Below are 24,670 nucleotides of genomic sequence, written 5' to 3'. Positions count from 1 at the left end.
AAAATGTACGTTTACATCTCTGATACGAATATAAAAGTACAGTAACTGTATCGATGTCATTCATATTATACAGAGCTAGGTAGCAAGATTAACAAAATGTCTACATTCTCCTCACACACAGCTGCACTGTGTTATGCAAGACAGTTTATGTTTCCATACTCAATGTTACAGGGTAGCTTATACAAAACGCTGCCCTAGTTGAAAAATCCAACCTGCTCTTGGCTATCCTTTTTTGTTCTCGATTTGTGTAAAAAGGTTAAATGTATGTGTTCAGTTGCAAGTGATGCAACACATTTGAGGTGGCGTTCAAGATGTGAGAACTTTGCAAGTTGATTTGAAAAGAGCCTCATTCTCTAATTCTTCTGTTTGAAAGTAGATTTTGTTAGCTTAGTGGTTGGTTATAGTTGATAAAGCAATGGGGAAACATAGATGATGCCTCTGCAGTGTTTTTAATTAGTGCGTGTGTGTGTGTGTTGTGTGACTGAAGAAATTCTAGCCCTCGTGAAGTGCACACACCCATGGCACTGGCAGGAAGGCCCCTTTCATTAGGTAGATAGGCTAGGTCTGAGCCTTGGATACACACAGGGCCGGGAGACGATGCCAATATCGCATTATTCATTACTACCGTGGCAAGGAAACTAAAACACAAAGCGGATTTAACTTCTTTAGGAAAACGACCTTAATGTTGGAAACAAACATGTTTCCATCCAGAGTCTTATTTTCCAAGCGAAAGCATGCACTATTTGACATACAGCAGGTTTGTAAATAACCAAAGAGTTTGGTCTGCTTCGTGTTTAAATTTTCACACACACACACACACACACACACACACACACACTAGGCTAATGAGTAACAGATCTGTGTCTGTTCAGACCAGGGACTCACCTTCAATGTGAGTAGACTCACCAAGCCACATGGCAACTCAAAGGTTTCCTGTGTAAAGTTTTGCCATTTTCAGTTAACTTTTTTGCTTTGTATTGAACGTTTAGAGCCAAATCCACGTGGTTGAGTCAACTATAGGGCTTGATGGAGTAGGGTTCATACCTCTCTCCCCTGCTTTCTAGAGGTTTCTATCTGATCTAATAAATGATGGCCAGTGGTGGGGTAGAGATGTCTTCCCAGGTCCTGCTCCAACCCTGCTGTGGGAGTCGACAGAGATGGGAGAAAGAGGGAGGCGGGTGGGGAGTTTCACTCTTCACCCCTCCTCTCTCCCTTTCCTCCTGATCAAGAACAGATGTGTTGTCTTTGCCTGGCCTGCCCTGTGGTCATCTGCCTCCCCTGTAGCCTGCATATGTATAGTGGGGGAGGGGAGGTGGCTGGTGGTGTTTCATACTATAAAGCCCCTCCAGGCGCCTGCTCCCTGAAGGCCTGTTTTAAGATTTCCGGCCCGTGCTAACAGAAACGGATAGCTTTGGTAATGCATTAGGCCTCTCACTTTAGATTAGCCTCGTCTGGTGTTTTGTTTTCTAACTAAGTCACTCCAGTCCTGTCCTGGTTCACTAACCCCTCGGCCCTCTGACCGCTAATGTCTAATTTCCCCTCACAGGCAGTTCTTGTTTAACACAGATATCACTGTCTGTGTGTGTGCTCATAATGAATCTACTCTCCATTTGTTTCAGACGACTGATCGTATTAGTCCCAGTTGTGTTCTGTCCTTAACTCTGTGTGAAAGCAGTTAGCTAAAGAGTAAACTCACTTTGTCAAGCTGGATGGTTGTGTTCTGTTCCTGCCCCCAGGCCAATAGTGTTGTTGGTTGGTTGTCTTCTGATGCGTTATTATAGTTTGGTTGATTTGCTATGCAGTATGCGGATTACCATTTATATTAATGTAGATCGATCAATGTCGTTGACATTTAACCTCAGGTTCCCATCAACCATTGCACAGATCGGTTTGTACTTTATCATGATTCAATTTTGGCCCTGACGTTTGATCTAGATTAATCCATGGCAATCCGCATACTGCATAGCAAACCAACCAAACACCCTTTGGCTACCATTGAATGATCACGCAGCTCTCTGGTTGTAAGTCTCTCCCTCCTTCCCTACCAACCTTTTACCCCCTCAGGGTGTGCATGTTAGTACAGTAAGGGCTGGACGATGTGATATGATCACACAATTGACCATTGAAAAGAAGTTATGATCACACAAACATGCTCAGAAGGCCTGGCTAGATAAGATATGGTGAGCGTTGCAGACTGGCCTGTTGTATGTGTGAGCCACCATCTGAGAGAAACACTATGTAGGGAATAGTGTGCCATTGAGGCAATGAAGTTGTAGTTAGATCAATCCTCAGCAGGATGTTGCTGTAGGAGGGCAGTATAGAGCACCCCACAGCTTGGGAACCACTAATCTAAGGCACCAATCGTGTGTGTGTGTTCGTCACACAGGAAATTAATTTGATATGGAGTAAAACTGAAAACAGTTTCACAACTTTGCTAAACACAGCTCAAAACTGACATGCTTACAGAAAGCATGGCCTAGAAGGCAGTGTTACAGTCCCCCACACCAACCCCCAACTATACAGTACAACCTGGCAACTGGACCAATAAGTCTTCTTTCCTTACCTTTCATCTGGACCCTATGCTGTTATAAAATATTTGAGTTTTGTACCTTAAGGATTGATAATATGTTTAAAACACCAGTTTACAAGTGAAAAGACCAGCCTTTTTGTGTGTGTGTTTGTAGAACGAATGTGGTGAGACTATTTCTGCGTGTCACAAGGGATGGGGTACTCCTGGTGGCATCCCAACCAGGATTAACAATAACTGCCAAATCTAATACTGGTTTAATACATATACCAGCTTAGCCTGGTTTTCAGTCTAAACCTAAAGCATGTCTCATATTTGCTTGCTTAAGCCACCCAGACTGTTCTGGCAGTGCCCCAATTTCATCCAGGAATGGGAGACGGACGTGACGATATTATGATGACTCGCATCCATCCCATTGAGCCCCAAACACAGTACTACACACTGTAGATCAGAGACAGCAGGCAGGGCCCCTATTCACTCACAGGGATCATCTCTGTGTCTGCATCCCCCGGCTCCCCCCTTATATACTCTCCCCAAATTAGATTAGCTCCCAAATAACAATATCTGTGCGCTGCACCATAAAGCGCCCCACCAAAACGGGGACATGGGGGGGGGGGGACGACACGACACCCCGGCTATTGTCTGGAGAGACAGGGCACTCCACCCCACCCCCACCTCACTGTAACATGACTCCTTCAGTCTCAAATGTGTTACAGGAGAACTGTGTTGTCAGTCAGGACTCAGCTCTCAGGTCCTGCTGTATTATGCCGCAAGTACCTTCTCTCCAGCACCTGTGCTTTGTGTAGTTTGTATGTGTGACGCTCCTATCACCATGCAATTGGACCTATAAATGCCACAGGCATACATCTTTTGAATGCAGCCTAGTCTAGCTTGCAAAGGCATTAAGCAGATGGTTTTTGACTTGGGTCTGTCTGTAGTTTGGGCAGTGTGGAGTCTCTTGCACTGCATTGCAGCTGAGGCTGGGGTACTTTGATTTGGCCTCCTGGTGCTCCTCTTTTCTCAGAGGTGTTCAGTTTCTTCAAGGTTCACTGTTGGCTATGGTATTCAGCTGTAAAGCTCTAGAGACCAGCACAAGAGCCACAGGCATTCCCATTCTCCTTTCTTTTATGTTCTCATCTCTCCTTTCATCCTATTCCTTTTCCTACCTAGCACACTCGTTTCCTACGTAGCACACTTGTTTCCTATGTAGCACGCTCTCACTCTCCCTGTCCAAGTATTTTCTCTTTTGTTGTTACCTCTGAAGCCTGGATGTGTGTGGCTCCCCACCCCCCAGTACAGGAAACCCCCTCCCGAGACCGCTGCCATGGGAAACAAAAACAAGGCCTCTGACTTATTTAATTTTGAACTCTTGACATTCTCTCTCTGATGCCTGTGCCCTAGATGAGGAGCACCATTCCCAGTCCTAGTGTTTTGGCCATTCTGACCTTTGGCCTGCATGTCGTTTACCTGTATGTGGTGGTTGCCCTGTGGTTCAGTGGCTTATGAGCAGAGGAAAGGCTGACCCTTGTTTACACTGACCCTCAACACAGAGGCCCCTCAGGGATGTGTGCTTGTTCCCTCCAGTACTCCCTGTTTACCCACGACTGCGTGGCTGCGCACGACTCCAACACCAACTTTGCTGATGACACGACGATGGTGGGCCTGATCACCAACTAGACCTGGCAGTGTGGTGCCAGGACAACATCTCCCTCAATGTGGGCAAGACAAATGAGCTTATCGCAGGCCACAGGAAACTGAGGGCCATTCACATCAACAGGGCTGTAGTGGAGCAGGTCGAGAGCTTCATGTTCCTTGGTGTCCACATCGCTAAGGACCAATAATGATCCAAACACACCAAGACAGTTGTTAAGAGAGCACAACAGTGGAGAATCAGGGCACTCCACCTCACCCCCACCTCACTGTAACATGACTCCTTCAGTCTCAGATGTGTTACAGGAGAACTGTGTTGTCAGTCAGCTCTCAGGTCCTGCTATATTATGCCTCAAGTACCTTCTATCCAGGAACTGTGCTTTGTGTAGTTTGGTGTATGTGTGATGCTCCTATCACCCTGCAAATGGACCCATATATGGCACAGGCATACATCTTTTGAATGCAGCCTAGTCTAGCTTGCAAAGGCATTAAGCAGATGGTTCTTGACTTGGGTCTGTCTGTAGATTGGGCAGCCCCCCCTTCAGGAGGCAAAGATTTGGCATGGGCCCTCAGATCCTCAAAGTTCTACAGCTGTACCATTGAGAGCATCTTTACTGGCTGCATCACTGCTTGGTTTGGCAACTGCTCGGTGTCCAACCGCAAGGCTCTAAAGAGGGTAGTGCGTAGAGGGCCATTCCGATTAATCGGTCAACAATTTAAAAAAAAAATTAGGGCCGATTTTAAAGTTTTCATAACAATCGGTAATCTGCATTTCTGGACACCGATTATGGCAGATTAAATTGCACTCCACACGGAGACTGTGTGGCAGGCTGACTACCTGTTATGCAAGTGCAGCAAGGAGCCAAGGTAAGGTGCTCGCTAACATTAAACTTATCTTATATAAAAATAAAAAAAATCTTAACATAGTCACTAGTTAACTACACATGGTTGATGATATTGCTAGTTTATCCTCTTTGGGATAGGGGGCAGTATTTTCACATCCAGATGAAAAGCGTGCCCAAAGTAAACTACCTGCTACTCAGGCCCAGAAGCTAGGATATGCATATAATTTGGTAGATTTGGACAGAAAACACTCAAGTTTCTAAAACTGTTAAAATTATGTCTGAGTATAACATCTTAATGGGGCGGCAGGGTAGCCTAGTGGTTAGAGCGTTGGACTAGTAACCGGAAGGTTTCAAGTTCAAACCCCCGAGCTGACAAGGTACAAATCTGTTCTGCCCCTGAACAGGCAGTTAACCCACTGTTCCTAGGCCACCATTGAAAATAAGAATTTGCCTAGTTAAATAGAGGTAAAGTAAAATAAAATACAATTTGGCATGCGAAACTCCGAGGGCCAATCCAGGGGAAAAAATGTTGAGGGCTGTTTTCTATTGGTTTATTATAGGAATCTGCACCTGGTTGCAATTCCTATGACTTCCACTAGATGTGAACAGTCTTTAGAAATTGGTTTATGTTTTTCCTTTGAGAAATGAAGAGGTTCAGAATGAGTGTCAAGCTCTTTTGTTTGGTGCGCGCTCCAGGTCATGCGCTCCACGTTGATTTTTATCAGCTATTGAACACAGTCTTAAATGTGATTATTTACATTTATGTTATTTACGTTATACCTAAGGATGGATTAGGAAAGTTGTTTGAAATGTTCGGACCAAGTTTACAGGTAACTTATTAGATCATTTGTAGTCAAATTGGGTGAGTTAGAACCGGTGTTTTTCTGAATCAAACACGCCAAATAAATGGACATTTTGGGGATATAAAAAGGAGTTTATCGAACAAAAGGACCATTTGTGATGTTTCTGGGACATATTGGAGTGCCAACAGAAGATCTTAAAAGGTAAGGCATTAATTATATCCGTTATTTCTGACTTTCATGTTGCACCTGCTTGGTTGAAATATGATTTTCATATTGTATGGTGGGATGCTGTCCTCAGATAATCACATGGTTTGCTTTCGCCGTAAAGCCTTTTTGAAATTCTTTAACAAGAAGTTTAGCTTTAATTTGGTGTAATTTTGTGATTTTTATGAAAGTTAAATATTTGTAATAATTGAATCTGAATTTCGCGCTCTGCAATTTCACCGGTTGTTGCGGGACGTCTACCTGTAACAGGTTGTTGCTTGTCCTGCGTTGCATATAATCGATGTGGTGCCTGTTTATTTGTCATTGAATCACAGCCTACTTCGCCAAACAGGTGATTTAACAAGCGCATTTGCGAACAAAGCACTGTCGTTGCACCAATGTGTACCTAACCATAAACATCAAGGCCTTTCTTAAAATCCATACATAAGTATATATTTTTAAACCTGCATATTTTGTTAATATTGCCTGCTAACATGAATTTCTTTTAAAAAGGGAAATTGTGTCACTTCTTGCATTCACGTGTAACAACACCGGCACAGGATCCGTACAGCCGAACATCACCTGCGGGACAGGTACAGGATGGCGGCACCAACAACTGCCCGAGTTAGCCCAGGAATGCACAATCCCACCATCAGTGCTCAGACTGTCCGCAATAGGCTGAGAGAGGCTGGACTGAGGGCTTGTAGGCCTGTTGTAAGGCAGATCCTCACCAGACATCACCCGCAACAACGTCGCCTATGGGCACGAACCCACCGTCGCTGGACCAGACAGGACTGGCAAAAAGTGCTCTTCACTGACGAGTCGCGGTTTTGTCTCGCCAGGAGTGATGGTCGGATTCGCGTTTATCGTCGAAGGAATGAGCATTACACCGAGGCCTGTACACTGGAGGGGGATCAATTTGGAGATGGAGGGTCCGTCATGGTCTGGGGCGGTGTGTCACAGCATCATCAGACTGAGCTTGTTGTCATTGCAGGCCATTCCCCCCAGAAGTGTCCGGGAATTAACCCCCCTTTGTTCAGGGACACACAATTCCATATCTGTTTGTCACATGTCTGTGGAACTTGTTCAGTTTGTTAAATGTCCGTACAAATATTTACACATGTTAAGTTTATAAAATAAATAAATGCAGTAAAATAAATAAATGCAGTTGACAGTGAGAGGACGTTTTCTTTTTTTAAAATTTACTTTTTTATTTACCCACTGTGCAACAGTGTGTCTCTAAAACACTAATATGATTTATTCGTGATGGCCTCAGTAAGGAGGCCCCAAGAGCGGTCTGAGACCTGATGTACCCTCTCTAATCTAGATAGTTATGGCTGATCTGAAATGTATGAAGAACCCCAGGTCTGACTGTGGCGAACCCTCTCTAGTCTAGATCCAGTCCACATCCTGATTGACTGAGTTATTTCAGGCCACAGGCAGCCAGTGTGTGTGGGTTTTCTGTTTTTGGTATTGATTTCAGATTACTAAAGGCGTTAGCATGCTTCCGTTCAGCTGGTGGCTAGCCAAACCGAACGCGTGTGCTCACACACACCCTTGAAAGACCTTCGCTTGAAAAAATTTGAGACGCTGTAGACTGCTTCAAATCAAATTCTATTTGTCACTTTCACATGGTTAACAGATGTTAATGCGAGTGTAGCGAAATGCTTGTGCTTCTAGTTCCAACAATTCAGTAATAACCAACGAGTAATCTAACCTAACAATTCTACTACCTTATACACAAGTGTAAAGGGATAAAGAATATTTACATAAAGATATGAGTGATGGTACAGAACGGCATAGGCAAGATGGTATAGAGTACAGTGTGTGGGTGGGTAGGTGATACAGCCCGACTGTGCTTCTGTAGAAGTTTGTGAGCGCTTTTGGTGACAAGCCAAATTTCTTTAGCCTCCTGAGGTTGAAGAGACGCTGCTGCTCCTTCTTGACAACGCTGTCTGTGTGGGTGGACCAATTCAGTTTGTCCGTGATGTGTACGCCGAGGAACTTAACTTACTACCCTCTCCACTACTGTCCCTTCGATGTGGATAGGGGGGTGCTCCCTCTGTTGTTTCCTGAAGTCCACAATCATCTCCTTTGTTTTGTTGACGTTGTGTGAGGTTATTTTCCTGACACCACACGCCGAGGGCCCTCACCTCCTCCCTGTAGGCAATCTCAGCATTGTTGGTAATCAAGCCTACCACTGTAGTGTCGTCTGCGAACTTGATGATTGAGTTGGAGGCGTGCATGGCCACGCAGTCGTGGGTGAACTGGGAGTACAGGAGAGGGCTCAGAACGCACCCTTGTGGGTCCCCAGTGTTAAGGATCAGCGGAGTGGAGATGTTACTACCCTCACCACCTGGGGTCGCCCCGTCAGGAAGTCCAGTACCCATTTGCACCAGCCGGGGTCGATACCCTGGTTCTCCAGCTTGATGACGAGTTTGGAGGGTACTATGGTGTTAAATGCTGAGCTGTTGTTGATGAACAGCATTCTCACGTAGGTATTCCTCTTGTCCAGATGGGTTAGGGCAGTGTGCAGTGTGGTAGCGATTGTGTCGTCTGGGGCGGTAAGCAAATTGGAGTGGGTCTAGGGCGTCAGGTAGGGTGGAGGTGATATTGTCCTTGACTAGTCTCTCAAAGCACTTCATGATGACGGAAGTGAGTGCTACGGGGTAGTAGTCGTTTAGCTCAGTTACCTTAGCTGTCTTGGGAACAGGAACAATGGTGGCCCTCTTGAAGCATGTGGGAACAGTAGACTGGGATAAGTATTGATTGAATATGTCCGTAAACACACCAGCCAGCTGGTCTACGTATACTCTGAGGATGCGTCTGGGGATGCCGTCTGGGCCTGCAGCCTTGCGAGGGTTAACACGTTTAAATGTTTTGCTCACGTTGGCTGAAGTGAAGGAGAGCCTGCAGGTTTTGGTAGCGGGCCGTGTCAGTGGCACTGTATTGTCCTCAAAGCGAGAAAAGAAGTTTAGTCTAGTCTATCTGAGAGCATACTTCCTCAAAGTAGTCCCAATTGATCTGAACTTGAGTTCTGTCATTAATTTTGATGTTTTGTCGGAGATCTTAGTCGCACAATTTTTCATCTAAGATGTTTGATGCAGTATTTCTCCAAAGAATGTGCATGATAACGAGTCGAAGAATCCCTACTGCTGACCAATCTCCGACGAAGGGGTGTGAACTTTGGCTACTGATTTCGGCTTGCCTTAAGAACATTTTTTGTTTGCCCGAAGAGCTGAGAAAACCCTTACCAAAGTCAAAAATGTCACAAAATGATGTCATAATATTTGCTCGAACTGTTTTGGCTGGAAAGCATGTGGGCAATGTCTGTCTGCATTTAATTGCCATATGGGCCATTTCTGCCATGACTGTGTTTGTTAACTGTATTTTGATAGGTATCTGTTTTACTTTAACACAACATTTGCTGCCAACCTGTCCTCTGTGGCACTGGGCCCAAACATTAGAGCAACAAAATCAGGGTCATACACCCCATGGAGGGGTGACTTGGCTTCCTCTGTTCATAGTTTCAGGGATCTGCTGCCACTGGGCTATAGAAGCAACGATGCAGGCACTGACTGGTTTCCAGCAGCCAGGTTGCCCTAGGCTGTAGAGACAGGTGTACTGTACTCTGTAAAGGCACTAGACTAGCATCAGCTCCAGCCCTGCTTGTACCCCATAGGGGCTTGGTCATCAAGTCACCCCATCCCGGTCAAACCATGCCTTATCACACCAACACCCAGACCGCTACACTCTCCACTCATAGGGACAGGATCATGTCAACCAGCTCTGGCCCTCAGACCTTCACAGCACACTCAGCAGAGGAGAATGGAACAGCTGGGGAGGGTTCCACAAGACTGCGTCCCCTCAATGGACGCTGGGGGAGGGGGTAGGGGAGTTCAGGGGAGGTGTCATTGTACTCAGTCAATAAAGAAGAGGAGGAGTGGGGGGCAGGGTTATCATGGTGGCAGGAATGCCTCTTTCCAGCCTGCTGTTGCGGAGTTAGTAGGTGGGTGTATTGGCTCTGAGAGAGACGCACACAGTGGGATTTATCAAGTGTGGGGTCTCGGACATTGCTTCAGTCTTATTCTTTGTGTCTTTCTTTTCAACTGGGGTGTCCTTGTCCCAGGTCTTTTGGCAAGAAGCCTTAATGCAGTCTGGGCTATGAAATATGGCAGACAGCCTAAAATAATATTTTTATGTTTATGAGTTCTCATTCATTTGTTACAGAGAAAAGTCTTTGAAATGTGAACAGCAGCGAACCTCCCAGTCAGCCTAGTGTTTGTTGCTGTCATGTGTCTGGGAGGCTGGGAAGACTAGGTACCCTATTTACTCACTCTGTCAAGTTTGAGCGTTTGTTTAATCCAGTGTTGAATAAGTTCTATACCAGCTCTGTTCCTTCTTATTTTAGCCCCTTTATCTTTTCAACTAATCACTCTGTTGTCTGTTTTCTGTACAGTATCTGCACGGACAGTTATTTCCCATCTCTCCGCCTGTATGGTTTTACAAAGTGTATGTGATACTCTGTGGTTAGTGACTTAACTGTAGACTAGACGCCCAGGTGAGAAATAATTCACCACCCTGTGATTAGAATTCTGAAGCTCTGATTGCAGCCACTGAAGCTCGGCTGATGCAATCATCAGTGCAGAGAGAAGCTTTCTGTGTTATTTCAGAAGCATTCACAGAATGATGTTAAAATGTATAGATATGAGTGCTTACAGATGTGTAGTCAGTGCTGTGAGGAAGGCTGTCTTCCCCACAGGGAATATGGTGCAGGGGGTCAATTAGCAAGGGAGATGGGCTGTGTACATTGTGGGAATTTAATTGACAAGTTGTTTCTCTCTCACGTGTGCGTACATACATACACACACACACAAGTGTGCTTAGCTGTGTTATTGATCATAGCCTGGGTCAGTGGTCAGACCAAGGGGGGCATAGGGTGTGCGCTTTTTTAAATGGGTTGCTGGTACATGATGAAATTCTCACTCACCAGGCTGTAATATTCAACAATGACTTGATCCACTCTCTGGGATTTTTACTGCACATCCACTCACCAAAATTGAGATGAAAAAAAGATTGACATAGCATTCTTTATTTGGTATGGAAATGGCATACACATTACTTCACCTTTTTTATACACTATTACACATCCTTTAAAAGTACATCTGAATGATATTGAAGGACCTGGGCCTTTGAAAAATGCTTTTTTTTAATTTATTTTTTTATTCACTGTAATGTGACAAAAACAACCAAGAGAGCCTGTGTGTACCCTGTGACGGAGGCAGGTCCTAATCTGTTTCCGGTGCCGCCTGGTAATATCTTCAGTTATTTTGCTTTTTGTTTAGGTAGGTAGGGTGGCAGGTGGCAGCAGTTGGGTGCAGGGTGTTGATTTGTCACACTGCCAGACTGTTCCTAGTTGTGACATCCTCGACGGACTCCAGCTAGTTGATTGTGTCCCTAGGCTATTGCAGAGTTCTGGTGCACAACATTACCAGTTAGCTGCTAGCATACACCTAAAAGAAACGTCCCCTTTTCAGGACCCTGTATCAAAGATCATTTGTAAAAATCCAAATAACTTCAGATCTTCACTGTAAAGTGTTTTTAAATACTGTTTCCCATTCCTTTTCAATGAACCATAAACAATCAACATGCACCTCTGGAACGGTCGTTAAGACACTAACAGATTAGACGGTAGGCAATTAAGGTCACAGTTATGAAAACTTAGGACACTAAAGAGGCCTTTCTACTGACTGGAAAAATGCCAAAAGAAAGATGCCCAGGGTCCATGCTCATCTGTGTGAATATGCCTTAGGCATGCTGCAAGGAGGCATGAGGACTGCAGATGTGGCCTGGGCAATAAATTGCAATGTCCGTACTGTGAGACGCTTAAGACAACGCTACAGGGAGACAGGACGGACAGCTGATCGTGCTCGCAGTGACACATTATTCCATTTCTGTTTAGTCACATGCCTGTGGAATTTGTTCAGTTTGTCTGTTGAATCTTATGTTCATACAAATATTTACACATTAAGTTTGCTGAAAATAAATGCAGTTGACAGTGAGAGGATGTTTATTTTTTTGCTGAGTTTATAATGTGCTTGTGCGGCCTCACCATAGTAAGTATGAAGCTCTTGTACTGTTTCCCTAACACAGCAGCAAGCAGCAGCAGCACTGTTTATAGACTAGTGTTGTCTTCTCCTCAGGAAAACTGTTTTGGGTGTGGTCCCTTCCTCTTATAGTAACCTGGTCATGGAGCTCTGTCTATACAGCCCATTGTTTAGTGTACAAATAAAATACAATACATTGTTTACGGTGTACAACTAAAATACAGTAGATTGGAATATAATGGGGGAAGGGAATTTCTTTATTTTAAGTGCTATACCTAAATGTCTCTTCGTTGAGATTGCCTCTGCTTTCTACCAGTTACACAGTACACACATTATGTACAGTTAGTCAGTTTACATACACTTAGGTTGGAGTCATTTAAAACTGGTTTTTCAACCACTCCACAAATGTCTTGTTAACAAACTATAGTTTTGGGAAGTCGGTTAGAACATCTACTTTGTGCATGACACAAGTAATTTTTCCAACAATTGTTTTCAGACAGAATATTTCACTTAATTTACTGTCACAATTCCAGTGGGTCAGAAGTTTACATACACTAAGTTGACTGTGCCTTTTAAACAGTTTGGAAAATCCCAGAAAATGATGTCAAGCTTTAGAAGCTTCTGATAGGCTAATTGACATCATTTGAGTCAATTGGAGGTGTACCTGTGAATGTATTTCAAGGCCTACCTTCAAACTCTGTGCCTCTTTGCTTGACATCATGGGAAATCAGCCAAGACCTCAGGAAAAAAAATTGTAGACCTCCACAAGTCTGGTTCATCCTTGGGAGCAATTTCCAAACGCCTGAAGGTACCATGTTCATCTGTACAAACAATAGTACGCAATTATAAACACCATGGTACCACTTAGCCGTCATTCTGCTCAGGAAGGAGATGCGTTCTGTCTCCTAGAGATGAACGTACTTGGGGTGCGAAAAGTGCAAATCAATCCCAGAACAGCAACAAAGGAGCATGTGATGATGGTGGAGGCAACGGGTACAAAAGTATCTATATCCACAAAAAGAGTCCTATATCGACAACCTGAAAGTCCGCTCAGCAAGAAAGAAGCCACTGCTCCAAAACCTCCATTAAAAAAAAAAAAGGCAGCCTACGGTTTGCAACTGCACATGGGGACAAAGATCATACTTTTTGGAGAAATGTTGTCTGGTCTGATAAAAAAAAATAGAACTGTGTGACCATCGTTATGTTTGGAGGAAAAAGGGGGAGGCTTGCAAGCCGAAGAACACCATCCCAACCGTGAAGCATGGGGGTGGCAGCATCATGTTGTGGGGGTGGCAGCATCATGTTGTGGGGGTGCTTTGCTGCAGGAGGGACTGGTGCACTTCCCAAAATAGATGGCATCATGAGGTAGAAAAAGTATGTGGATATATTGAAGCAACATCTCAAGACATCAGTCAGGAAGCTAAAGCTTGTTTGTAAATTGTTCTTCCAAATGGACAATGGCCCCAAGCATACTACCAACGTTGTGGCAAAATGGCTTAAGGACAACACAGTCAAGGTATTGGAGTGGCCATCACAAAGCCCTGACCTCAATCCTATAGAAAATGTGTGGGCAGCCTACAAACCTGACTGTTACACCAGCTCTGTCAGGAGGAATGGGCCAAAATTCACCCAACAACTTGTGGGAAGCTTGTGGAAGGCTACCTTTAACGTTTGGCCCAAGTTAAACAATTTAAAGGCAATCCTACCAAATACTAATTGATTGAATGTAAACTTCTGACCCACTGGGAATGTGATGAAATAAAAGCTGAAATAAATCACTCTACTATTATTCTGACATTTCACATTCTTAAAATAGTGGTGATCCTAAGTCAGGGAATGTTTTACTAGGATTAAATGTCAGGAATTGTGAAAAACTGAGTTTAAATGTATTCGGCTAAGTTGTATGTAAACTTCCGACTTCGACTGTATGTGGTGCTTTGAAGCAGCCCTGGCAAAGTGGATGGATGCAGGAGTCCTGCTGTTCTTATGGGCTGTCTGTGCTGAGGGGGAGAGGCCTGGGGGAACATTCTCTGACTGACGTTACTGTGTCGAGCCCAGCACTGGTGCGGAGCTACCTAGCCTGCCTCTGCTGTCTCCTTGATCTTGGTTGGTTGGGGAGGAGGAGAGGAGGCTGAAGCTCTTTTCCTCTGCTTTTGTCTCAACCTTTCACTTGTGCTTGCTTTCACTTGCTGACTCGTCTCACTCCTAATGATGTAGAATTTGAAACACTTGGTTTACAGCTCCTTCATCAGCTTAATGTGAACAGGTTAATCGGTCTCCAAATAACCATCACATTTATGTATAAAGCCCTTCTTACATCAGCTGATATCGCAAAGTGCTGTACAGAAACCCAGTCTAAAACCCTAAACAGCAAGCAATGCAAGTGTAGAAGCACCATCAAGCCAAAGGTCCAGAAAAACAAACAAACATGTGGCCTATGGATATCCTAGATTGCAGAGCTCTGTATTGTTCTACATAGCAAAAGAGGAACAGGAAATGGGGCCCGGGCATAGATTTTAAAAAATTATTTATTTATTGTTTTACCCCAAATCTTTCTTTGACCCTCCCAACACATCTTCAAAGCCATTCCTCCCAATGATGGTTCCATAATGTTACTGAGCTGTAGATGATCATGAAGTCCTTTTCTTTCTCCTCCCCACTTCCCTGTTTTAAACAAAGGTAGATTTTACAGTGGAGGAGAGGGCTGTTGTCAAGGGACACGTCTACCTATTGCACAATACACACCTGCGCACACGAAGGGATGAGGTCAGCCAAAAACTATTTTCGTTATTGTACTGAAGGAGTTATCATTGTTGGGTGGGTAATGGAGAGAGGGTAGGAGAGGAGAGATTTGACTCCAGTACCTGAACATGACCTCACCTGTTCCCGCAGGCTGAAATCGATCTGCACTTATCAATAATGTAAACCAGACCTCTTTTTGTTAGTGTGTCCCAGCCTGTTTTCCACTAACATGGCTGATAAACCAGCTTTGTGTTCAGTTGGGCCTACCATAGCATCTCCATCACTTTTTTTAAACGGTAAACCTGAAAATATATGTAAGTCCAGGTAGTCTCTCTCCCTATTTGTCATTTCAATTATATATATTTTTTATTTGTGCCTAATGATTATGACCCAGTACTGGAAAAACAAGGCAAATATCTCCAATAAGGTCTAGTTAGAGCCTTGAAGGCACCATCTGCCTGGCTGTTGTCATGTTTAATTTACACTGGTTTGGTTTCTCTTATGCTGATTGAGATTTCAACTAGCTGACAGCAGGAGTTGACCAGGCAAACATGATACCCTAAATGATACCCTATTCTCTTTATAGTGCGCTACATTTGACCAGAGCCTCGTCAAAAGTAGTGCACTGTAAAGGGAATATGGTGCCATTTGGGTCGTAGACAGAGATAGCTAGGAAACTCTATTTAGCTATGCATCATAGCCAACACCTGCAGCTACTGTTAGTGTCCTCACTGGCCTGTCCTCCAGAGGGTAAACCGGTAGGCAGCAGGTCTCAGAGCTGCCATTCTCACTCAGGTTCCTCTCGATGATCACCTGCCTGCTGAAACATGATGGCTTGAGCCTGTAACACCCTGTAACACCTCTTCAAAGCCCCAGTGCTAGCCATATTATACTAATATTGTAATGGGACATTGTTTAATGGTGTTGCTTCCCTAAATTGATCTATTTTAAGTAGCCATACAATTACGAGGTGTTTTATAAAAAGGCCTGGGGGTGTGTGACGGATAGAACGTAAGCCTGCTTGAATATTGATGAGGTGTAACAGAATAACAGACATATGGGGCCCTCTAGTCAGACAGTCTTGTGTTTTTATGGCCATAAGAGGCTCCAGTCCAGATGCACCATGCTTATTTACTAATGTTGCCCCCAAACCCAAGCATCTGTTAATAACAGAGAAGTAGTAAAGTCTTATTTAATCAACATCTTTATTGAGCAAGGTAGAGTTCCCACAGTTACGAAACATGCTAGAGTGATCCCTATCCACAAGAAGAGCAGAAACACCAACAAGGGCAACTATAGATGTGTCTATTTTGAGTGTGCTGTCTAAAGTGCTGGAAAAAGTCATTTATGAATAGAGCAAGACTAATATTCTTGTCTTGGTCCGGTTTTAGAAAGTCCCACTCCACTGACGCATCTATTGTTTTTAACATACTTTATTAGGGGAGGCGCAAGAGAGAGAGTGCAAGTGAGGGGGTCAGAACAGCAGGTCCTGGACAAGATAGCACAACCTGTGAACAGGTTAGTGTTCCATAGCCGCAGGCAAAACACCAGAAACTGGAACAGCAGCACGAGAAGGTAGCACGACTGATGAACAGGTTAGGGTTCCATAGCTGCAGGCAAAACCGCGGAAACTGGATCAGCAGCATGACAAGGTAGCACGATCGGTGAACAGTTCAGGGTTCCATAGCTGCAGGCAAAACAGCAGAAACTGGATCGGCAGCACAACCAGATGGACTGGGGACAGGAACAGCCAGGAGTCATCAGGCCATGTTGTTCTGAGGCATGGTCCTAGGGCTCAGATCCTCCGGGAGGGGGGAAGAGGGGAAGTGAGAGATGGGAGAGTACCTAAGATTACACAGGACAGACAAGACATGAGAATTGCACCAGATATGACAGACTGATTCTAGCCCCCCGGCATATAGACTTGCAGCATAGATACTGAGACGGGAGATCGGGGAACACTGTGGCCCTGTCCAATGTTAGCCCCGGACAGGGCCAACCAGGCAAGATAAAAACCCAACCACTTTGCCAAATCACTTTCTCCACACCACTAAAGGGATATCAACAGACCACTAACTTACTACCCTGAGATGAGGCTGAGTATAGCCCACGTAGATCTCCCCCACTACATGAGCCTGAGGACAGGAAGGGCAGGCCAATGACTGAGCCCCCGTAATGGGGTTAGAGGCAGAGAATCCCAGTAGGGAGAGGGGAGCTGGCCAGGCAGAGACAGCAAAGGTGTTTCGCCACTCCAGTGCCTTGCCATTCACCTTCACACCCCTGGGCCAGACTACACTCAATCATAGGACCTACTGAAGAGATGTCTTCAGTAAAGACTTAAAGGTTGAGACTGAGTCTGCATCTCTCACGTGGATCGGCAGACCATTCCATAAAAATGTACCTCTAGTCCAAATCTCTGCCTCCAGCTGTTTGCTTAGAAATTCTAGGAACAATAACGAGGCCTGTGTCTTGTGACCATAACGTACGTGTAGCTATGTACTGCAGAACCAAATTGGTGAGATGGGTAGGAGCAAGTCCATAATTTATACTTTAGCAGTAAAACCTTAATCAGCCCTAGCCTTGTTAACAGGAAGCCAGTGTAGTGGCTAGCGCTGGAGTAATATGATAACATTTTGGGGTTCTAGTCAAGATTCTAGCAGCCATATTGAGCACTAGCTGAAGTTTGAGTGCCTTGTCTGGGTAGCCAGTTATCTAATCTTGATGTCACAAAATAATGGATTAGCTTTAAAAAAAAAAAAAAGTTTGATTTTTGTAATGTTAAAGATTTTAATATTTTTTGTTTGTCAAAAGGGAGATCAGGGTCCAGACTAATGCCTAGGTCCTTCAGTTTTATTAGAGATGACTGTACAACCATTGAGATTCATTGTCAGGTGTGACAGCAGATCTTTGTTTCTCGGGACCTAGAACTAGCGTCACTGTTTTGTTTGAGTTTTACTTTTAAACATTTGCTGCCATCCACTTCCTTATGTCTGGAACACAGGGTAGGCAATTTTGGGGCTTCACCATGTTTGATCAAAATGCACTGCTTGTGTGTCATCTGCATAGCGGTGAATGTTGACATTGTGTTTCCGAATGACATTACCAAGCGGTAAGATGGAGAACAGTAGTGGTCTTAGAAGGGAACCTTGAGGAACACCGAATAATCCACAGAGACTAACTGATATATTTCTGACAGATCAGATCTGAACTCGTCTGCGTAAATCAAATGTGGTTTCCAATCCCCCCAAAAGAATGTTGGGCTCGAATTGGTGTCGAATGCAGGACTAAGGTCAAGGAGCATGAAGATACACACGTTAACGATATGAAATCAGCCTGCTCTCGTAATTGATTTTGTATGCAGATGACTCTGCTCTACTGGTATCCCAAAAGAACAAAGCCTCAGTGGAAAATATCCTTAGTGCAGAGTTATCCAATATCAGTAAATTACTTTCAGAAAACCTTTCGCTGCATATTGGAAAAAACAGAATCCAGAGAGAAGCTTGAAGGTCCCCTGGTTTTAGTGTCCGCGTGGGCAACTCAGTGGTTACACGAAAAGCCTCAGTCAGCTACCTCGGTCAGCTACCTTGGGTGTTAATTGAATGGGTACTTGACTGGTGACACTGGCATTTCTATCTCGGACCTCAAAATATCTTGATGGTGACAGCCTAAAGACTCTGGCAGGTGCGCTAGTGCACGCATAATCAAAGTGATACTAACATGGTTCACCGGCATCCCTAAACGGCTAAAAAAATAAGTTACAGACCAGCCAAAACAAGCTGGTGGAAACTGTACTTAACTCCCTCATTGTACTCATCGAAGGTCGAGCATTTTAAACAGCTAGTCTGGCTATCTGTAGAGTATCTGGTAAGATCACCTTTTTTTAAATACTGGCAAGGTTGAGTGGAACAAACTACCACAGCAACTCAAAGCCATGCCGAGCATAACTTAATTTTAAAATAATGTAAAAATCTGGCTAATCAAGGAATAGAACAATTGTTTCATGTCTGGATCTATGTTATGTATCTATGTTTATATATTTGCGCCATGGAATTTATGGACTACCAAGGGAACTAAGGACAAGCAACACCTGGTGACATTTTCACTGAGCTGCTGCTAGTGTAAGATGAGGAGCCTAGCAGGCAGTTAGACTCTGCTCTGTTCGGCTGTTTCTTAACCGATCTTGTGCTCTGGGTTTCTAGTTCAGTGCATTTGAAACAGAAGTGGGGGGTGTTTTTTGTGTTAGAGGTTTCTCAGGATGACATGGGTAACAAATAGAATGCCCAACGGTTTTTACCTGACAATAGAGCTGTAGCTAGGCTGGGGCCTCTGCCAAGGGTCTGCTGCAATAGAAGGGAGGGAGAGTGAAAGTGGTCATTACCCCACACCACCACCATCCAGCCCCTCTACACAGAAGGCCCCTCCCTTGTAGTGGCGGCAGGCCCTTTGATTCTCCCCCAGGCCGGTCTATTCTAATGCCTCGAGTCCAGTGAAACCTGTATGGGAAAGAAAAGGAGTAAAGATGTCATAGTAACTTCTGTGCCAATGCTCTCTTGCTATCGCTCTCACTCTTTTTCTCTCTCACAATGAGGCTAACCTGACCCTAATCTTTCAGTTTTCCCATTTTACATATCCTGCAGTATTACCTGAAGACCTCAAGCAGACTTCAGTTAAATTCTCCAACAAGAGTCAAGTTGTTCACTTTCCTACAATGAGTTGTTTGAAGCACGTGCCTGGGGTTTACGGCTATAACCATTACAGGTGACCTACCCGTGTTAAGTTGTGTGGGTGTAATGTTTTCTATGTAGGTGTGTGTTTGAACGAGGAGCTAAGGTCATTTGGACGTGTTGGGTCTGGTTTACTGTGTCTGTGTGATGTGTTATAGCTTGTTACCAAGGTGTCCATTGTTCTTCTGGTCCATTCTCACACAGACCGACATTGAGCATTTAATTTGTTACCCATGTGAGTGTGACAAACGAGAGAACAAACAGTACGTACATGTATGTATGCGATTGTGTTCCTTCCTGATTCCCAACATGTACCGTTCTGTGACTTTTTTTTATTTATTTTTGTGTGTGTTATTACAACCCTGCCCATATTCTCTCTCACTAGGAGATTGTTACAGCTGGGCACTGCATTGGTTACTGTATGAACTCCCCTCCTCCCCAAACGTGTTCTCTACAAACTGAAAATGGTCCTTCTTTCCATCAATATTTCCTGTCTGTGTTTAATACGTTTCCCTTTCCCACCTTGCTGTGGGTCCCTGTTCAAGCTCTGTTAGTGACTTCACCCTTCAAATTCATGCCGGTGGAAGCTTCCTGTTCTGTTCTAGCTGGAGTCTGTGGCTTTATTAGTTAGCCTAGTTAACCCCTGCACTGCGTTACAAGTCAATACAGGACTTCTGCTGCAATGTTTTCCTTCTGCTGGTCCTGCTCTTACTTAATCCGGTATGTTCTCCTCTGTGGTTTCAGGACAGTCTCCAGCAGCTCATCCTGATGACCCTGCCTAATGTGCTGACCATTGCGAAGGACCCCCTCTCAGGTACTGTGGTGCTCATTCTCTTGTTCACAAACTCACAACAATCCTCAGGTAGCTATGCCTCTAAATCCAGTTGGCCAGCTGGCTAGTGCAATATTTAAGGTAGGGGTTCCCATCTATTGTTCACACTCACAATAAGTGCTTACAAATGCCTTTAAGTATTCCCTTGTAATCTCGGTCCAGATACTGTACTGTATGAGGGCGTGTTGGGGTGGAAAGGATGCACATGTTGTGGCCTTTTACTGGGGTCAGTCAGGAAGTGGGAAAGGCAGGAAAAGTATGTTGTAGCCCTTCTATCTGTAGGAGGCTAATCAGGCCATGGAGAGTGCTGAGTGTGTGGGCTCTCCGGTCTGGTGTCGACAACCTCGCCAGGATAGACCTGATATGGCTAGATGTGGCTATGGAGACAGTCAGACCTTATATAGTGGTGTGGAAAGGTCAGATAGAGGCCTGCTGTCCGCAAGATACAGATATAGCTGAGGATAGTTCACCTAAGGCTACGATGGTATATTGAGCCTTGATGGGACCAACTAATCTTTTATGAGAAGGAAGAGTTGTTTTTGTTTCCTCATCTAATTTTAATCTCTGAACCCAGAACCGTATATTGTGTACACTACTGTCATGAGAGTTTAAATCTAGCTAGTGTGGTTCATGCCGTCTCTGTCCCTTATGACTTTTTTGAAACTCTACCTCGCTAGATGACTCCATAAAGCTAGTTAACACATACTGTATGTAGTTCACACACATACTGTATGTAGTTCATGCATGTACTTGCAGTGCGCTACTGTATGCATGAATGAATAAAAGGAACACCAGACCAGTTATTTCTATGGCTTTTGTAACGGCTGGCGTGAGAGTAGAGTATCTTTAGGATAATGACGTCATGTTTGAAGTGTTCAGCTTCACCGCCAGACATTGTTGTTCCTTCTCCTCCCGGTGGCTAGGCCTTTCATGGGTTGGGCCACTACCATGCCGCTCGCACACTTGTTTTGCATGTTGGTTCCTGCAACTGTCTGTCAGACACACAAATAACTTATCAGCACCCATGTGGGTTGTTTTTTTTATTTTTCCTGCCGGGAGCCAAGTTATCTAGATCTAGGCCTCTTGATTGGTTCCGTATGAAAACGTGTTTAGCAATCAAGGACAATAGTGATCTAACATTGAGTGGTGGAGTTGTTGGGAGGCTTTAGCTGTAAGTCAGCCTTGGTATGTGAACTGAATCTCAATATTGGTTAATGGGGTATGTGTTAATATTATTGTGTAGATTGATGCGTTATCTTTGTATGGAATGACCTCAGGAAGTTAGTAAGTCACGGAAAAGCTATGTTAAGTGTAGATTAGAAACAGTGAAAAGCTCCTCTCAGGGTTATACCACTGCCTGCCCTGTGTACCTCTTTTGTCTTTTTAGTTGGTCTCAATGGAATAAGGGCAGAGCTGGGTGCAGACAGGGTCTCCGTGGCAACCGTGTTGCCCTTTCCCCAGAGTGTTGATCAAGCTTTTTTGAAGTCCCATCCAGGCCCAAGGGGACACACGCACACACACACACACACACACACACAGCTGATCCCAGACAAACCCTGCACAAAACAACATGGTAAATTAGTTTTTTACAATCATATGCGTCTTTTAAAAAGGAAGGGCTTGCTACATCCACAAAAACACCCAAACCCAATCCTGAGCTGTGGCAGATTTTAATGATTGACCCACTAACTGATGGCTCCTAACCATCAGTGATGGGAGATCTTCCAGCCCACTGGTGTAAGAACTGGGGGGATGGGAGAGGTCCACAAAACTGTCACTTGGGATTTGCTGCCTGCCTGGCAGGTTGACATTTATTGGGATGACGCTTGTGTCATTTCCCTTATGATTGAGGACCTTCATATTGCAAATGGACGGTCCCTTACTGGACTTCTGCGAGTGTTATTAAAATAGGCAGAAGGCCTCAGGTCGTCCCCCTGGGCCCGGTGTTCCGGGAAGTAAAAAAAAAAAAACTTTCCTGGACAATTGGTTTCAGCAATATCAAATTGTAATAAAAAATAATAATTCTGCTCTTCTGGAAAATTCCACCAGCTGGCTGTATATGGTAAATGGACATTTCCTCACCAAATGGACATGGCCGTTTCTCGTAAACAGAAACAACTTCAAACGCAACTCTGTGAGCACAGAGGTGGCCAAATGTACTTTTAGCCCAGAAACATGCACATTTTGTGGGATTAAATATTGAAAAGAGTAATACAGTGCTAATTTGACCGCTTCACGTCAAAGTATATAAACCTACGGTGTAAGGAAAAATACAGTTGAAGTTGGAAGTTTACATACACCGTAGCCAAATATATTTAAACTCAGTTTTTCACAATCCTGACATTTAATCCTTGTAAAAAATCCCTGTCTTAGGTCAGATAGGATCACCACTTTATTTTAAGAATGTGAAATGTCAGAATAATAGTGGAGTGATGTATTTCAGTTTTTCTTTCTTTCCTCACATTCACAGTGGGTCAGAAGTTTACATACACTCAATTAGTATTTGGTAGGATTGCCTTTAAATTGTTTAACTTGGGTCAAATGTTTTGGGTAGCCTTCCACAAGCTTCCCACAAGAAGTTGGGTGAATTTTGGCCCATTCCTCCTGACCGAGCTGGTGTAACTGAGTCAGGTTGGTAGGCCTCCTTGGTCGCACACGATTTTTCTGTTCTGCCCACACATTTTCTATGGGATTGAGGTCATGGCTTTGTGATGGCCACTCCAATACCTTGACTTTGTTGTCCTTAAGCCATTTTGCCACAACTTTGGAAGTATGCTTGGGGTCATTGTCCATTTGGAAGACCCATTTGCGACCAAGCTTTAACTTCCTGACTGATGTCTTGGGATGTTGCTTCAATATATCCACATCATGTTCCTACCTCATGATGCCATCTATTTTGTGAAGTGCACCAGTCCCTCCTGCAGCAAAGCACACCCACAGCATGATGCTGCCACTCCCGTTTTACGGTTGGGATGTTGTTCATCGGCTTGTAAGCCTCCCTCTTTTTCCTCCAAACATAACGATGGTCATTATGGCCAAACAGTTCTATTTTTGTTTCATCAGACAGGAGGACATTTCTCCATGTGCAGTTGCAAACCGTAGTCTGTCTTTTTTATGGGGGTTTTGGAGCAGTGTCTTCTTCCTTGCTGAGTGGCCTTTCAGGTTTTGTTGATATAGGACTCGTTTTACTGTCGATATAGATACCTTTGTACCTGTTTCCTCCAGCATCTTCACAAGGTCCTTTGCTGCTGTTCTGGGATTGATTTGTACTTTTTCACACCAAGTACGTTCATCTCTAGGAAACAGAACGCGTCTCCTTCCTGAGCGTATGACGGCTAAGTGGTCCCATGGTGTTCATACTTGCGTACTATTGTTTGTACAGATTAACGTGGTACCTTCAACCATTTGGAAATTGCTCCCAAGGATGAACCAGACTTGTGGAGGGCTCCTATTTATTTATTCTGAGGTCTTGGATGATTTATTTTGATTTTCCCATGAAGTCATGCAAAGAGGTACTGAGTTTGAAGGTAGGCCTTGAAATACATCCACAGGTACACCTCCAGTTGACTCAAATGATGTCAATTAGCCTATCAGAAGCTTCTAAAGCCATGGCATCATTTTCTGGAATTTTCTGAGCTGTTTAAAGGCACAGTCAACTTAGTGTATGTAAACATCTGACCCACTGGAATTGTGAATGTGAACATGCTCTTCTGCAAGTTGCCAATGTCCCCGTTACGAAATGGACATGCTGAATCATCACCAATGAGAAATTCTGCCTTCCTGTGATCAAATAGATCTTCTAGGTTGATTCAGGGCTTAACATAGTGATGTATATCATTTGGTCAGTATATAGGCCATCTCAACATTTTATATATGCCATTTGCACATGGTTCACTGTTCGAAAGCTGACTTCCTATGATCATATATGGCAAATGGACATAACAGCCTGATTTAGTACATATATAATATACAAAAATCTCATACATACACCATTTGGACATGGTTCACTGACTTTTGGGCTCTGGCTAACGTCCTTTGAGCATATATGGCAAATGGACAAAACAAAGGCCTTTTGGGCAAACTCAATATAATAAGACAAATGTATGTCCATATGGTTACTACATATGTATAATTGACCTAAAGACATTTCGTAAAATGGTACAAAACACACTTGATATGAGGGTTTACAATTTTGAAAAAAATGAGATTTTGAAAATTTCACCCTTGATTGAGTCC

General features: G+C 44.0%; 1 protein-coding gene across 2 annotated transcripts in view; it reads left to right on the top strand.

Moving 5' to 3' along the window:
- Window positions 1-24,670, top strand: part of ccdc88c (coiled-coil and HOOK domain protein 88C) — an 84,031-nt gene that overhangs the window by 11,500 nt on the left and 47,861 nt on the right. For both annotated transcript variants that reach the window (XR_016488681.1, XM_021574068.3), the window contains exon 4: window positions 20,347-20,416. Coding sequence is in view for 1 of the 2 variants with exons in the window: in XM_021574068.3 (XP_021429743.3) it covers window positions 20,347-20,416 (70 nt within the window). In the remaining variant the exon portion in view is untranslated. The remainder of the gene's footprint in view (window positions 1-20,346; window positions 20,417-24,670) is intronic.

The sequence above is a fragment of the Oncorhynchus mykiss genome, chromosome 19, assembly GCF_057628025.1.
Source record: "Oncorhynchus mykiss isolate SJ-2025 chromosome 19, ASM5762802v1, whole genome shotgun sequence".
Classification (NCBI taxonomy): domain Eukaryota; kingdom Metazoa; phylum Chordata; class Actinopteri; order Salmoniformes; family Salmonidae; genus Oncorhynchus; species Oncorhynchus mykiss.
The sequence above is the reverse complement of the archived record's forward strand: the minus strand, read 5'-3'. Positions and strand labels throughout refer to the sequence as shown.